The 16,735-nt window shown below is 34.7% G+C and overlaps 1 protein-coding gene across 1 annotated transcript in view; it reads left to right on the top strand.

Moving 5' to 3' along the window:
• Positions 1–16,735, top strand: part of Malrd1 (MAM and LDL receptor class A domain containing 1) — a 462,193-nt gene that overhangs the window by 43,958 nt on the left and 401,500 nt on the right. The window contains exons 6-9 of the mRNA XM_042686149.1: positions 9,167–9,268; positions 9,922–10,068; positions 13,560–13,711; positions 15,701–15,793. Of these exons, the coding sequence (XP_042542083.1) occupies positions 9,167–9,268; positions 9,922–10,068; positions 13,560–13,711; positions 15,701–15,793 (494 nt within the window). The remainder of the gene's footprint in view (positions 1–9,166; positions 9,269–9,921; positions 10,069–13,559; positions 13,712–15,700; positions 15,794–16,735) is intronic.

Raw genomic sequence — 16,735 nt, 5'->3', positions numbered from 1 at the left:
TCCAGGACCAGTACTAAAATAAAATAAATAAACAAAAGTATAATTTACTCAGGATAAAATAATTTAAATATAACAAGCAAGAAACAGGCATATGTGAAATATGTGTATGTGTATATGTGCCTGTATATGTGTATATGTAGCAGGTACTTATTCTTTAAAATATTATTGAATTGTGGTTTAATATCACAGAATACAGATAGCTGAGTTAGTCCATTTTCTGTTACTATTACCAAATACTTAAGACAGGTATTTTAAAATTTATTGTTTATTTTATTTTATTTTATTTTATTGTCGGTCGTGGGAGGTGAACTCTGGGCTTCGGTGCTGTCCCTCAGATCTTCAGCGTAAGGCTAGTGCTCTACCACTTGAGCCAGTGCCACTTCCAGTTTTCTGGTGGTTTATTGAAGATAAGAGTCTCACAGACTTTCTTGCCCAGGCTGGCTTTGAACTGCGATCCTGCTGAGGAATTGAACCCACGGCCTCATGCATGTGAGGCAAGCACTCTACCACCGAGCCAACTTCCCAGCCCCGGGTTTTTATTTTTATAATGAAAAGAAGCATCTTTAGTTCACAGTTCTGTGGGTCCAAGCACATTCCACTAGCATCTGCTTGACTTCAGTTAGCAACTTGTGGCACATAATGGATAGCATCACAGCAGGAAAACATGCACAAGGAAGAGAGCTTATGGTGAAACAGAAAGCCAAAGAAACTGTGTAGGAGACAGGCTTGCTCCTTTATTACAACCCAGTTATAATAGCTAACCAGGATCTCACAGAACTGCGTAGTTCCTTTCAAAAGCAGTGCCCACAATGATCCCAATGACATCTCAAGATGCCCTTCCCCTCGCAAAGGTCCCACTGCAGCTTAGTATCTCCACTCTGGGGACCAAACTTCCAACATGAACACTAGGGTGACACACTTCAAGCCATATCCAAACCATAGAAGCTTTTCTTTTTTTTTTCTTTTCTTTTCTTTTTTTTTGTGGAAAGAGTTTTGGCTCAGAGACATGTGTTTGTTTCCCTAAAATATAACAAGAATTTTGTATTGTGTTTATGTTTTTTTGTGTGTTTATTTATTGATGTAGTAGTACTAGGGATTAAAGGGCCCAGGACTTGTGAGGCAAGTGTGCTATATCTTCAGCCATGCCCACATCCCTGTGTTTAGGTTTTAGACAGAACTTGTATTGGTATGATAGACCTTATAGATATGTGTATCTTGTTACTGAAACGAAGGAAGGATTTTATAGGAGCTACTTATAGTCATTATGTAAAAAATATAAAGATTTGTTCCCATCTTTGTCTTATCAGTGTTTAGTATATATTGGGTAAGGAATCCATATATAATACATTGAAATATAGACAAATAAAAATTGACAGCTTGGCAGGAACAGATTATACACCCCCTCCCAATTTTACAAGTAAAGAATTAAGGAATCAACCCCAATACCTTTTCATTAAAAATAGCATTTATTAGATTTATCAAAAAATGTACAACATGTCAGTATAGAATATATGATTGACTACAGGTAAAGCACATTCAACTTCTGACTGCCCTCCTGTTTAAATCTCCATTTATTCTCCCTCTTCTGTTACCTCAGAGTAGTATTCCTGGATCCAGAGCTCAGACAGCCTAGACTTCACTTTAATGATACATTTAATTCCTGATTATTTCAGCAGTATCTTTCTGTTCTAGGAATCTTATAGCTTCTGCAGAAATTAGGGTCTGCCAAATGAAATGATTCCTAACTAGCCCTATTCATTGGCCAGTTTAGATAATCACCCTCAAAAGCAGAATAGGCAATGAACTCAGCTGTTGGCTTGGTTCACTTCACTGTTGGGCTGCTGCCATTGAATTTGTATTTACATTACAGATTTATACAGGAACATTCTTGGGTGGTGCTTGGACCTTGAGATTGTCCATAGTTAGACTCTATTATCATTTCAGAAATAAAATGTCGCTCCATCATTGATTCTGGAAACCAAAGCCATTTCCCTAAGTACCCATGATGTACATATTGGGACAAAGCCAAGACAAATGGACCATAATAAATATTCAGAAGATAAGTGCCAGATTTTGCAGTAAGCAACATCAAAGACCTCTATAAATTCATTACAGAAGTCAAAAAATGAATTTTAGCTGGAGTAAAAATATAAGAAATTTGATCTTTTAAGGAAACTTGTGGTCAGATAGAAAAATAATGAAGTCTAAAATTTCTAAGACAATAGTTCTGGATATTCTTATGGTTATAATGTAATGGATAGGATGTAGAAATGGAGTTTGCTAAAGATGAAGCTTCAATAAATTTCAAGTTTAGTTCAGGCCCTGGTCGTGGGGCCTGAACTCTGGGCCTGGACGCTGTCCCTCAGCTCTTCAGCTCAAGGCTAGCTCTCTACTACTTGAGCCACAGCACCACTTCCGGCTTTTTTCTTTTTGCTTATGTGGTGCTGAGGAATCGAACCCAGGCAAGCGCTCTACCACTGAGCCACCTTACCAGTCCATCAAGTTTAGTTTTCTGACTAAGCCTTTTACATGGATGTTAACTTCATACAACATGACAAAATTTAGGAGTAGCAAAGAAGATGCTAAAATCCCAGACTGAAATCTTTAGGGAATGTGGACATTAGACCTGCATGGATAACAAAATGGATGTCATGAACATATTTGTATAGAAGCAAAATTTTTTAAATGAGAATGATAGTTATTCTTATTTTAAGCTTCCTATTTTATGGATTATTTAAAAAAGATGTCATAATCTTTTTGGAAAGCTATTAATTAAGTATTCTTCTTTAACAGGAAGTAAATATCGAGATAAGGGGCATTCTTTGAAGGCAAGGGCACATTTTTTTTTGCCAATAAGTAAAAACTGAGGTCATATTGGAAGGCAAATACAGCAGTATGAAGATATATTGAAAGAAAAGCATAAAGCATCATGGGATAGAATTGGCACTTGAATTTTATAAATGGAAGTGATGTGAGAGGTGGTAAAATTAAGTACCATTAAATTTCCAAGGAAACTGTGTAGTCAAGTTCAGGCGCTATAATAACAGACTGGACCTAGTTAATCACTGGGAACATAAGAGGCATGATTGATTCTGGGCTTCTCTCCAGGCATGCTGGAATCACAGAATATGGAGCTTATATAATAAATAAGGTTCTCAGGATATATTGTAAAGTGAGCAAGACCAGGCTTAAGAACAGGCTAGCTTTTAGGAACCCTGAGCCCTTATTGATTACTTTACTTGGCAATGACTTGCTTTGGAGCAGCTAGCTAGAATCAGTGGTTTCAGTCTCATGCATTCCTGGTGGCAGAGATAGAGGCTGAGGGTGGAGCATCAGAGACTTGGATGCAAAGGCAAACCAATGTCTTCTGGATATTTGCATCATAAAACCCCATTGTAAAGGTGGATAGGCTAAAAAGGCATTTAGATAAAAGAAATCAATACATTTTCTTAAATGACTTAAGAAAAGGGAGGAAATAGTTATGCATATGTTTTTCCTCTTTAACAGAATCAAAGATAAAGTGACTTATATTTGGAATATTACTTTATGCTCATCGGTTTGTGGCCACGACTATTGAGCTCCGTATGTCTCAAATTTAGAGCAGACAGAGAGTAAGGGGAAATATTTTGGCCATGTAATTGGCTAGGCAGTTACCACGTGGGTAACTTCATTTTCATGGGAGGACAATAAAGCCACATTTTTAGCATTTTGTATTTGTAATAAAGACAGGCAAGGGAAGTTGGTTTATGAGTAGAATAAGCAAGATTATTTTCTATAGAAGCTCAAAATTTACATATTTAAGAATTGTTTTTTTAAATTAAAAAAATTTTTTTTGGGGGGGGTCTGGTCATGGGGCCTGAACTCTGGGCCTGGGTGCTGTCCCTCAGCTCTTCAGCTCAAGGCTAGCGCTCTACCACTTGAGCCACAGCGCCACTTCCAGCTTTTTTCTTTTTGCTTATGTGGTGCTGAGGAATCGAACCCAGGGCCTCAGGCATGCAAGGCAAGCGCTCTACCACTGAGCCACCTTCCCAGCCCTAGAATTAAGTTTTAATGTTCTTTTGAAATCTGTTTCTTCTCTACCATTCCCTATTTGAGTCCTTGGTATAGTCATCATGAAGGGAACTTCTCTAAAAGGTTTTCAGATGGGAATAAAACCCCAACAAAATAAGAAAACAGTGCCAGAGGAAAACAACCCTATAATTCTATAATAGTGATTGTTTTTCATAGCTTTCATGATTTATGAATTCTTTTAAAATTGAGCAATAAAATTAATATCTTTTTATAGTATTAAAGAAACCTGTTAGATTATATCCACACTTTTACATAGTATAAGTTTAGCCTTAGCTTCTCCTAAGATGTAAAAATTCATTGGAAATTTATTAGAAGGCTTTTTGCTTTAGACTTTACCAAAGTAGCAAGTATAAAAAAGAAATCCAGATTTGTGACTTGTGATTAAGGAAGAACATATTTAATCAATGATTTTTGAATGACATTTATTCTTGAATAAATTTCTGGTTATAATTTTTTAGTAAAAAATGCATGTCATGATTTATAATCAGAATATTATAAAAGTATATGATTTCTTTTTAAATAGGCTTTCCAGGTTTTTTTCCTTAGTGCCATTTGTGCAGTGTCACAAATACACAAATCGCTCCTTAATTAGATTCTTCATGACATGTACAATACCCACTTAAAGAACTAAAATCTTAGTTTTTTTTTTTTTAGTCTTGGCTTTTAGTTACCTTTAAGCTCCAATAACTGTTAATTGAAATCCATTACTAATTGACAAAAGAAATTGTCTAAAATATCTAGAGCCAAGTTGGATGCTATTTATAACTTTGTCTGCAATATCCTTGAGACTTGGACTTCATTCTCTAACATGTGAGAGTTCCTGGCCAATTTCACTCAACCTGCTTGTGCAAGATAAGCTTTGAAGGATGACAGTCCATAGACACGTGACTTCATTAGTATAGGACCTTGAAATGGTTGGCAGAGCTTCCTCTTGCTGATCATGTGTCATTGAAGAAGGATTTAAAATCCTCCAGATATCTCTCTGTAACCAGATGTTGGTGCAGTAGAAGAACAAGAATGAGAGAGAAGGAAAGAGCAGGAGGGAGAGGAGAGAGAGAAATGAAAGAAGGGCTGACAGAAAGAGAAACAGAGAGATAGAGAGTGATAAAGACAGAAGTGAGAAAGACAGAAGAATGAATACGAATGCAAATAAAAATTGAAGTAAATAAGTTGTTTCAGAGGTACTATAATTGACAAATATACAAATCACACCTAAACACCCACATTCCACTACTTTTATTATTATAATTTCCAATTAAGAGATCAATGACAATGAAGTGGTCCATATTACAAAGGACAGTTGGCATAAGATACATTTAAATTTTTTTTGCAGCTTGTACTTGTTTATTGGGTTAGTTTTGTTTGCAGTATTTTTTATAGTCTTGTATAAATAGCGACAAATGAGCCATAATATACAGCATTTAATTGAACTATGACCAGTATTTAATTATGCAGCTCTGGGGGCAGAATATTTGTAGCTCATATGAATCCACAGAAATTACAGTTTTAATTGTTTCAGGGTAATTGTTATTGTGCAATCTTAGCTTCATTTATTGCCAACATTTCCTTAATTGCAAAGACACTTTCATTGTCAGTGTGTCTAAATCGAAGAGGATTTGCATATTCATCATTTGTAAACTCTCATTATGAGAAGGTCAACTATGTATATACTCATAAAACATTGTCATAACCAATTTGTTCAGCTTTATCACAAATAAAAATGTACATGATTTATATAGAACCTACACTATTTTTTACCTTTTGTTGATTTTTTCTTATGTCATTTATTTACTAATTTTGTTGAACTAATATATGCTGCCACAGATTTTTTCTAAGCATTGGATATCATATAGCAGAAAAACAAATAGTAATCATTGGATTCGTACAGCCTACATTTTATTCAAGGGAAGACAGACATTAAGCAAGTAAATATGTATATTTTATGACATGGAGATAATGACTTTGGAGAACAAGAAAATAAGAACTTGGACAGAAATGCCAATGTGTGTGGGGGGTGAGATATGGATGTTTATCTGATATTTAATTTTCCCTCTTCAATTTATCTCCTTAACATGACGTACCAGTGTTGCTGGATATACTTACTCACTCCTTCTTTCTTGAAATATTTTCTTTTTCCCATTCCATCAGTTTTCTCCTGGACTTCCTCTTATATAATATCTAATTTTTTTCTCAGTCTTTTTTGCAGTTTCCCTTATGACCTTGAACACTATTACCTCAGAGCTCAGTTTGTGGATTACATCCCTTCTTTACTCACTCACCTTATTATTATTACCCAGTCTGTGTCTTTACATCTTTTCTTTAATGCTAATGATGCCACACTTGCATATCAGAACTTTTGCTGCACTTCAACTCCAATATCCTTCTATCAATTTGATCACTTCACTTGGATAATCAGTAAGCACCTTGATAAAACTAGTTCTATATATAAACTTCTGAAGAGGGAAAATTAAATATCAGATACAGTTTCATAAAGAAGATTTGAAATTGGAGTGTGTGAGAATCAACAGCACTTTGAGGAGTTATCATAGTCATTGATGAGAAGTAGGTTTTCTTAAGATGGATGCAATTTTGACCGGGCACCAAAGGGAATAATCTCACAAGGAAACAGATGACAAAGGAGAAAATTGTTAGAATGATTCTTTAAATAAGCAAAAGGAGATGCTGTTTCTGTGAAAATGAAAGAAATGAGTAGAGAAGAGAGGATAGAGACAGCTACCAGTTATAGGAGGAACAAAACATTGACAATACACAAGGAGGAGAGTTGGATTCTAAAGGTTGCTTCTGATTTGTCCAGTGAAATGTGAAGCAAAATGATAGACAGAGAATGGTGATTGTGTAGGAAGAGCTGGAAACTTAAGAAGGGGAAAACAAGATTTGAGTCATTGTCTAAGAATGTAGAAAAAGTAAAGACAGATTGCCAGAATCTCAAGTCATGAGTTGTGAAGAGTCTTTCCTCATGACCCCTCAAATATACACATATACACTGGAGTAGGTAGACACTTATACTTCCCAGAGTTTTTGCCAAGAGGATGTTAGTAAGAGAAAATCCAGAGGATGACTTCCTCTATAAAATTTGTAAGAGAGGAATTAAGATGGTAGTGGATAGAACAAAAATTGAAGAAATTGTAGGTCTAAAGGCTTGTAGGGCCTGGTACAATCAAAATAAAGTCACAGGCTTCAAGACCAGGATCCATTCTGAGAAAGACATCTTTTAGGTGATTTCCTCTTTGGGCAAACATCATGGGGGTATTCTAACACAAGTTATGATGGCCCCAGCATCATTAGATAATGGGACTACCTTTGACTATGCAATCTGTCACTGACTGAAATGTCAATGACCTTTCATGACAGTGCGGTTAGAGGTAAGATATTATAGGCAGAGCTGGAATACAGAGTGATGGCTGGGAAGTGGGCCACTTGCAATTACAATAAGAAAATATCCCTATTACTAGTGATGATTCTTGATTAGAGAGATGGAGGCAAGACTTTTCATCAAGATCATCAATAAAAAGAATCATGAAACTGAGAAGATGCAAAGAATATTGAAATGACTAAAATTATAGTAAGTGAAGAGCCAAAAATCTCCAGATATTGAATGCAGATAGTCAAAGCTCAGTATTTAAAAATATGAGTACAATAGACTTCTGTAGGCTATACTAGTAGCCTACCAAGTCTTTCTCAAGTACAAGCCACCACATCCCCCCACCTCCCAAAACCAGGACAAGAGAGCTCAGAGGAAATAGTTCTGGGACAGATCCAGTTTCATTAAAGACAGCATATGATTTGCTTAACTTATGTGTAATTATAATCTCATGTTCTACATTTAAACATTAGGGCAAATTCTTTCTCTGGAAACATGCACAGTTTTGTTGGGGGACTTGCCAGCCAGCACAGTGATGTGATTAAAATACAGACATGGACATTGTGGTTTAATTCTGTGTGTGTGTGTGTGTGTGTGTGTGTGTGTGTGTGTGTGTGTGTGTGTGCACGTATATTTTAGTTTAGCCACCTAAAGGGAAAAATTGCTTTTTTATTTTTTATTTTTTTAATTGTGAAAATACTGTACAGAGGGGTTACAATTAAATGGGCAAGGTAATGAGTACATTTCTTTCTTTCTTTCTTTTTTTTTGGTCAGTCGTGGGGCTTGAACTCTGGGCCTGGGCGCAGTCTTTGTGCTCTTCAGCTCAAGGCAAGCGCTCTACCGCTTGAGCCACAGTGCCACTTCCATGAGTACATTTCTTATCAAGCATTGTTGCCTCCTCTTTTGTTTCCTATTCCCTTCCCGTCCCCGCCCCCCCCCCCCAAAGTTGTAAAGTTTGTTTTTTGACATAACGACTTCTACGTCTCATTGTTGCAATGGGTCCACCTGTATCCCTATTTAAACGATTTGTTTTTGCCCTTCCCCTCCACACATTATACCAACATTAAATACAGTGTAAGCAGGGGTTATACCATGGGGGAGGGACATACAAAGCAACAAAGAAATCATCTTATAAATATGTTAGAAACAATTGCAAGAAAGAAAAAAACATTTGCATATTTATCTTGGGGTTCATTTCACATAACATCAACTTATCTGACCTTTTCTGCTTGTCTCAGACATATACTAGCTATTGCAAATAAGGGAAACCATGGGACCTATGTTTCTTTGGGCCTGGCTTACTTCACTTAAATAGAATTTTTCCCAAGTCTTTCCATTAGCTAACAAATGAGGCAATGTCAGTCTTTCTGGTGGAGGCATAGAATTCCATTGTGTATATATACCACATTTTCTTGATCCATTCATCTACTGAGGGGCATCTGTGTTGGTTCCATATCTTAGCTATGGTAAATAATGCTGCACTAAACATAGTTGTGCTGGTAGCTTTAGTATGGTCTTGTTTGTGATCATTTGGATAAATGCCCAAAAGTGGGATTGCTGGGTCATAGGGGAGCTCTATGTGGAGTCTTTTGAGGAACCTCCATACTACTTTCCAAAGTGAAAAATTGTTTTTTTTAGAGTGAATGTTAATAGTTTAAGAATTTTTCCAGTAGCATTTGCAATTTACTGTTGATTATTGTTTAAATTTAACAGATGAGATGTTACCATGTCAAGAAGCATCAAATAATGAGCAAGAACTATGCTACCCAGATATGGATCTCTGCAAGTTTGAGTCTATGGGTGGACAAATGAGGTGTAAGTACTCAATGGAGATGCCACTTTGTTGGTGGGGTAACAGTTTATGCAGTTCAGAAATCAATCATAAATCATAGCTGTAAGCCTTTGCTGACACTAGGATATTTTTAGTGTTGGCTGAGTGTTATCAAATGTCTGTGGTTTACTAAATTTGAAAAATTCTAAATGCATCTATATAATATTTTTGTAAAAGGACTTCATAAAATATAATCCTGGAATTGCATACAATGTTTTTTCTTTAAAATTCTAATCTGCTGCCAAAAAATAAGATTCCAATATAAATGACTAGTTCACAATCATTAATTTAATTCCAATTAAATTATTTACTATTATAAGTAATAAATAAATTACTCAGACTTTATTTATAGATAAGGTCAAATATAAAATGTAAAAACTTGAAAGAAGCAGTAAAAAATAAATTTCTAGAAATCCTTTTTTTTTTTTTACAACCGTAGTTCTCATTCAGAGAATGCAGATATGGAACAACTGAACGAGTTTTGTAGAACAAAGATGATACGCTGTACAGCTTGCTGGATCAAAATTTTCAGATAGTGTGTGTAAGCCACTTAATTGGTTATAGCATGTAACCCTGCTTAAGCAGCCACTCTAATAGACTTGAATAGTCCACCAAGGTATTTTGTTCCTGTCTGTAGTGTGTGAGGCCTGTGGATTTGATGTGGATACATGTGATTGGACATCAGAGATTTCAGCTGGGAAAGTTCCCTGGATTCGCACAAAAGCAAACGAGGTCCCTAAAGTAGCATTTGCACCACAAGTGGATCAAAGTGGCAAGGAGGAAGGTAAGAAATAAAAATAAATATATTTCAGTGGGACATGTGCTCTTCCATCTTCCTTCAGTTTGTCTTGCTCTTTGTCATTGTTCCTACTTCTTCTGTAGTGATTTTGTTGGATCAAGTCCCCCAAGACTTTTAACTGTGCAAGAAAACTTCTTAAGGGGTTCATACTTCATAGTCCTTGGTGTTTTACACATCCTGGGTTTTTTTTTTTGAGTCTTAAGTTGTTGAACGTTTTTATAAGCAAGTTTTCTTAACCTTGTTCTCTGGTTTCAAGAGTTTGACTCTGCACATAATCTCTGTCCCCTGCACATACATCTCTCTCCCCTGCCCCTCTCAGCAATACATAGATTGATCAAAACCCATAGCATAAAACCAACAGAGACAAAGAAAAAAACCTCTTATGTCCCTACCTTGGGGTTCATTTCACTTAGCATCATCTTATATAGTCAAATGTACATAGTTTTTGACTTTTTCTACTGGTCTGGTAAGATTATCCTAGACATATACTAGTTGTTACAAATAAGGGAAACCATGGGACCTATGTTTCTTTGGGTCTGGATTACTGCACTTAATATAAAAATTTCCAAGTCTTTCCATTTCCTAACAAATGGGGCAATGTCATTCTTTCTGATGGAGGCATAGAATTTCATTATGTATATATACCACATTTTCATCTATTGAGGGGCATCTGTGTTGGTTCCATATGTTGTTTTTAATGTATTATGTGATTTTTTTGTTTCTCTTGTATGTTCTTCCTCCATGGTATAATCCCTGTTGTCACTATGTTTGATTCTGGTGCCCTGCATCTTGTATATTCATTTCTCTAAATTGGGGAGGGGAAGGGAAATAACAAAATGCTGAAACAAGGACACAGGTTTACCCATTATAACAAGGAGATGTACAAGACACTGTGTTGAAAATGAACTTTACAACTTGGGGAGGGAGGAGGGAGGTAGGTGTTAGGGAGGTAGGGAAGGAAGAGATAGCAGGGGAAAAACAAAGGAGGGTAACAAGGCTTGATAGGAAATGTACTCATTGCCTTACTCATGTAACTGCAACCCCTCTGTACAGTGTCTTCACAATAAAAAAACTACTAAAATCCCCATAGCATATTTGGTCCTAATCATAAATAGTCTATCATGTTAGTTCCATTCATCAACTAGCATACTTTTTATTTCTGAATCTTTGAAATATTTTACATGGTTTTGTTTTCCATCTCCTTTCTTAAAAATGTATTTTTATTTGGTTTATCATTAATTTGTCTTTGAGTCACAAGCAAATCACTAACTTACTGTGCTATTTTGATTAAAGCTTAACATATTGCTGGTAGAGTTTCAGCTAATTTAACTTTATAATTCTAGAATCTGCTGAAACATTATCAACCTGCAAAGAAATAGTATATTTTGACTTTACTTTTTCTTTTTGATGCTAGTAGTAAGCTTGAACTGAGAACCTTGGGCACTGTCCTTGAGCTTTTTTCTCAAGGCTATAACTCTACCACTTGAGCCACTTCTGGTTTTTGGTGGTTAATTGGAGATAAGAGTCTCAGGAACTCTTTAAAATCTGGGCTGGCTTTGAACCATGATCTTCAGATCTCAGCCTCCTGAGTAGTAAGATTACATGTGTAAGCTACCAGCACCCAGCTTCAGACTTCATTTTTAATATATAAATCATAGGAATTTTGTATCTGTATGTTTAATAATTATTTTTAAATATCAGAGGGGAAAACAGATTGACAATATTTTCAAATACTACAAAATCTTCATGTGTAGTTTAATATCAATATCTAAATCTTTTTATGTGATTTGTTAAGAAAGATGGCATTTTAAATTATATTCTGTGAAACTATATATAAAATATTTTATATACAAAGAAGAAAAACATTACTAATAGGGAAAAGAATTCTTGGAAGAAAGAATAATTAACTAAAGACACTTAATTAATAATGACACTTAAAAGGATAATAATTTGATGTTATAGTTTTGTGTCATAGACTACTTTTAAGAATATTTATTACAGCATTATTTACCATAGCTAAGATATGGAACCAACCCAGATGTCCCTCAATAGATGAACGGATCAAGAAAATGTGGTATATGTATACACACATACACACATGCATACACAATGCAATTCTATGCCTTCATCAAAAAGAATGACATCACCCCATTTGTTAGGAAATGGAAAGACTTGGAAAAAATTCTATTAAGTGAAGTAAGCCAGGCCCAAAGAAACATAGGTCCCATGGTTTCCCTTATTTTCAATAACTAGTACATGTGTAGGACAAGCAGAAAAGGCCAAAAACCATGTACATATGACCATTTAAGATGATGTTAAGCAAAATGAACCCCAAGATAGGGACACAAATTTTTTTTCTTTCTTGCTATTGTTTTTAACATAGTTATAATGTACTATGTGATTTTTTTTGTTTCTTTGTATGTTCCTCCCCCACGGTATAACCCCTGTTTTCACTGTATTTGGCTCCGGTGCCCTGCATCCAGTATATACACTTCTCTAATTTGGGAAGGGGAAGGGAAAAAAACAAAATGCTTAACATGGCTTAACATTGTAACAATGAGATGTACAAAACACTATGTTGAAAACAAACTTTACAACTTTGCAGGGTGTGGTAGTAGTTTTGGAGGTTGGAGGGAAGGGATGGTAGGGGAAAAGCAAAGGAGGAGGCAACAATGCTCGATAGCAAATGTACTCATTACCTTGCTCATGTAGCTGTACTCCCCTCCTCCATACAGTATTTTTTTACAATAAAAAGTACCAAAAAAATAATCAAAGCAAAATAATTTTAAAAAAGAATATAGACTTTCCATAGTAAGAATACCATTCAGTTTTGGTATGAGGGGGCTGGGAAGGTGGCTCAGTGGTAGAGTGCTAGCCTTGCATGCATGAGGCCTTGGGTTCGATTCCTTAGCACCATATAAGCAGAAAAAGACAGAATTTGCACTATGGCTCAAGTGGTAGAGCGCTAACCTTGAGCTGAAGAGCTGAGGGACAGCGCCCATTGTTCAAGCCCCACAACCAACAACAACAACAAATTGGTGTGAGGAACTTGGAAAGATTTAGTACATTTTAGAAATCACATATGAAATAAGAACCATTGTTTGCCATTCACATAATCATGTTTATTTTTAATATTTTTTCTTCAAGTAGATATATAGAAGAATTGCCATTCAACAGAGCAGTTTACAAATACAGTGCATCTTGATCAATATCACTCTTTTATCATTCTCCCTTGTCCTTCCCAATCTCAACCCTTCCCTCAATTTTCTTAATTTTGTAGGATGTACATTGAATTTTATGACTGCATTATCTTCCCCTTTGTCTCTTCAATCATCATTTCTGAACACCATTATCTTTTAAAATATAATACTATGTGTTAAGCATCGTTTTGAAAATCTTCAGAAATAAAATTGATGTGTTTAGGCAGAAACCAGCTAATTGTTTTTCTAAATTGCTTCTTTTTCTTTATTTTTAAGGTTTCTATGTATGGGTGGGGGGCAAGAGTGCTTCATTCAGTCGGGCTTATCTAAACAGCTCTGTGTGTCACTGCTTCGCCAAGAAGTGCCACCTCCAATTCCATTACTCCATGGAAAACAGTGTTTTGAGAGTAGGACTGTATAATAATAAGGTAAGAAGAAACTAGCATTAATTTCAAATGTATTGAATAAGTGAGACTTCTGTTTCTTGAGACTTGTGTTTCCATTTTTTAGTTGTGTGTGTGTTTTATTCTTTAGCCTCATCTCTTTTCAAAGTCATTCAAAAGTCATTTTAGGATATACAAAAGATAATGTGCCTAGCTACTCAGAAGGCTGAGGCCTGAGGATTATGGTTCAAAAGCCAGCCCAGGCAGGTAAGTCCCCATGAGACTTTTATCTGCAGATAACCACTCAAAAACCAGAAGTGGCTCAGTGATTCAAAGGGGTAGAGTGCAACCCTTGAATAAAAGAGCTCACAGACAGGTCCTGAGTTCAAGCCTTATGACTGCCAAAAAAAAAAGTTAGTGTGATAATTTGCAAAATATTAATCTGTAAAATTTCTAAAATTCATGAAGGCATAGTTAAGAAACTCTCAATTTGACTGAAACTGATCTGTTCTGTTTTAGACTTTACTATTTATTCTATTGAAATATACATATATGCATATATATAATATATATATATATATATATATATATATATATATATATATATATATGATGGGCACAAAGAATTTGTTTCAGTACCATTCAATATATTTTAAGGACTAGTATTTGCTAACTAAACAAAGAAAAAAGAATCACTTAAATTTTAAAAAAAATATCATACTAGGTTGAGCAACTTAATGATGGTTATGCTAGTGAATAAAGCAATTCACAGATAGGAAGTAAAATCTGTCTTCCTAACTTAACTTTAGCAGTGAGATTATCTGTAGGTGGGAATATACATGAAGTAATATGAGAACTTCTGTTGTAAAGACTATGTTCATAGATGGGATAAAGAATCACCGGGGGAAGTCAGGAATTTTAGAAATGAGAAATATTTGGCAGTGATTACAGGCATTCTTGATGTTAGAAGAAAGAAAACAAATTTGAGTGTGTGTCCTTCAGCTTAGAATGCTTTGAATAAATCTGTTTGAAATTTCTGCAAGGAAATTGCATTTTCCAACAAAAGTCATGTATACAAAACTGGGTGCCACTATCAACTTATGAATAGGATTTTCTTATGTTCTGTTCTTCAAATATCAGAATGCTTATTACAAAGATAATTGAAAATATAGGACACATTCTGTCTTTGGTTCTCTTTTTATTTTTATAGCATTTTTAGTTATGCCTGACTTTATTTTGCTTCTTTTTAAGGATACTGATAGCACTCTAAGGCATGAAATTAAATGAGTAGAGGGGTTAATACATTAAAGTAATACATTCTCCTTTGTTGTTAGGATAGAAATAGTGTCTAGCATTCTGTACCTACAATATAGTACCTACAATAATAGGTCTTAGTTATTACATCTATTTGATATATCTATCAAATAAATAGATATGTCTATTTGATATATCTATCAAATATAGATATATACCTATCAAATATAGATATATCAAATAGACAACATCTCTCTACCCCTTTTGTAGCATGGGGGAGAGTTTTATAAAATGAACACTCCCAACTCCAGAAACCAAAAGTTTAACTTCAATTAGGTTTGTTGTACGATTTATGTATCAATAATCTTTGCTATGTAAGCCAAACCCAGTGAAACCCTATGTAACCTATAACTTTTCTAATTACTAATTATGTCTTTCGGCAAAGGCATAATGAAAAAAGTATGATTCAATTCAAACTTTTGGTCTGTATTAATATTCTTGATGTATGAAGTAAATAGAAGATGGTAGTTGAATATGATCAATGCACATGTTTGCATGTAGGAAAATACTAAATCCCACTAATATGTAAAAATAATAAGTATTGATAACATTAAACATTTAAACATATTTATTTTTTTCTTCACAAATGTTATTCACCTTATTTATTCTTAATTATCAGTGCTTTAGATTTCATTGTTACTAATGGCATAGGATATGGAAATCATTTATAAAATGTAATTAAGGGAGCAAACATGTAAATTTTGTCTCTTTGAATCAAAGGATGAAGCAACATTTTGGACATACAATATATCAACCCACAGAAAATGGGTGAAAGCTCATGTGTTAATACCAGCAGAATTGAAGACATTTCAGGTATAAGGAAAATAAACAATTTTTCATCTCAAGTTTAACTTTTAGTTTTGCAGTATTGAGATTATCATCCACTGCTAAATTTAAATTATAATTTAAATTAGGAAGGTAGACTTGAATGCTCTGAAGAGAAAAGATACACTTGCTTTCATTACACTTGGCACTCAGTAGGCCAAATATCCCATGAATAGAGGAAGCCCTTTGAATCTACTTTGAAACAAACTTGATCATTCTTGTGGGCTCCTTCCTGACCACTTTCCAACCCATCTATTTCACACAGGGAAGCACAGTGTACAAAGCATAACACAGTAAATGGATATTGGAAATCAGTGGAGTTTGTGCAAGCATGTAGAATATATTAATTTATATTTTATTACATATGGATAGCTGAAGGTATACCAAAATAAAACTGACAAATGCATATGCTCAAAGAAAGCTCAGCAAATTCTGTCTCTTACTAAATTAAAGATTGTGTATATAGTATATACGAGTTTATCTATGTTGCAGTGTGAGTAAAGTTAATGAGAGTAATTGTATGTATAGCTTACAGAAACAAATTACATTCAATTCCCTATGGTAGGATCACATTTATGCAGTTTTCCAGGTGTTAAAAGGAAGAGCCTCCAAAGAACTAATGTATAATTATGTAGACTTTTAGAATTCCAGTGTGGAATTTTTGAATCATAAGCATTTTTGTAGATGTCTTAAGTTGAAGCTTACATCTTATCCTGTTGAATTAACATTCTGACATTAAATTTCAAAATTAAATAACCTGATATTGATCTATATAACTTCTAAAGGATGTATTTAATAAGTTTGTTTTTCCATAAAACTAAATTTTTTGTTTTGTATTCAAAGATAAAACAACATAAAATTTAAAGAGAGTAAATTTGGCAGTTATTACAGGTTTCTAAGTGCATATGAAATGTAATTAGCTTTTCAATA

The sequence above is a fragment of the Dipodomys spectabilis genome, unplaced genomic scaffold (genome assembly GCF_019054845.1).
Source record: "Dipodomys spectabilis isolate Male_0828 unplaced genomic scaffold, ASM1905484v1 ptg000096l, whole genome shotgun sequence".
NCBI lineage: Eukaryota > Metazoa > Chordata > Mammalia > Rodentia > Heteromyidae > Dipodomys > Dipodomys spectabilis.
This window is presented reverse-complemented; position numbering and strand designations above follow the sequence as displayed.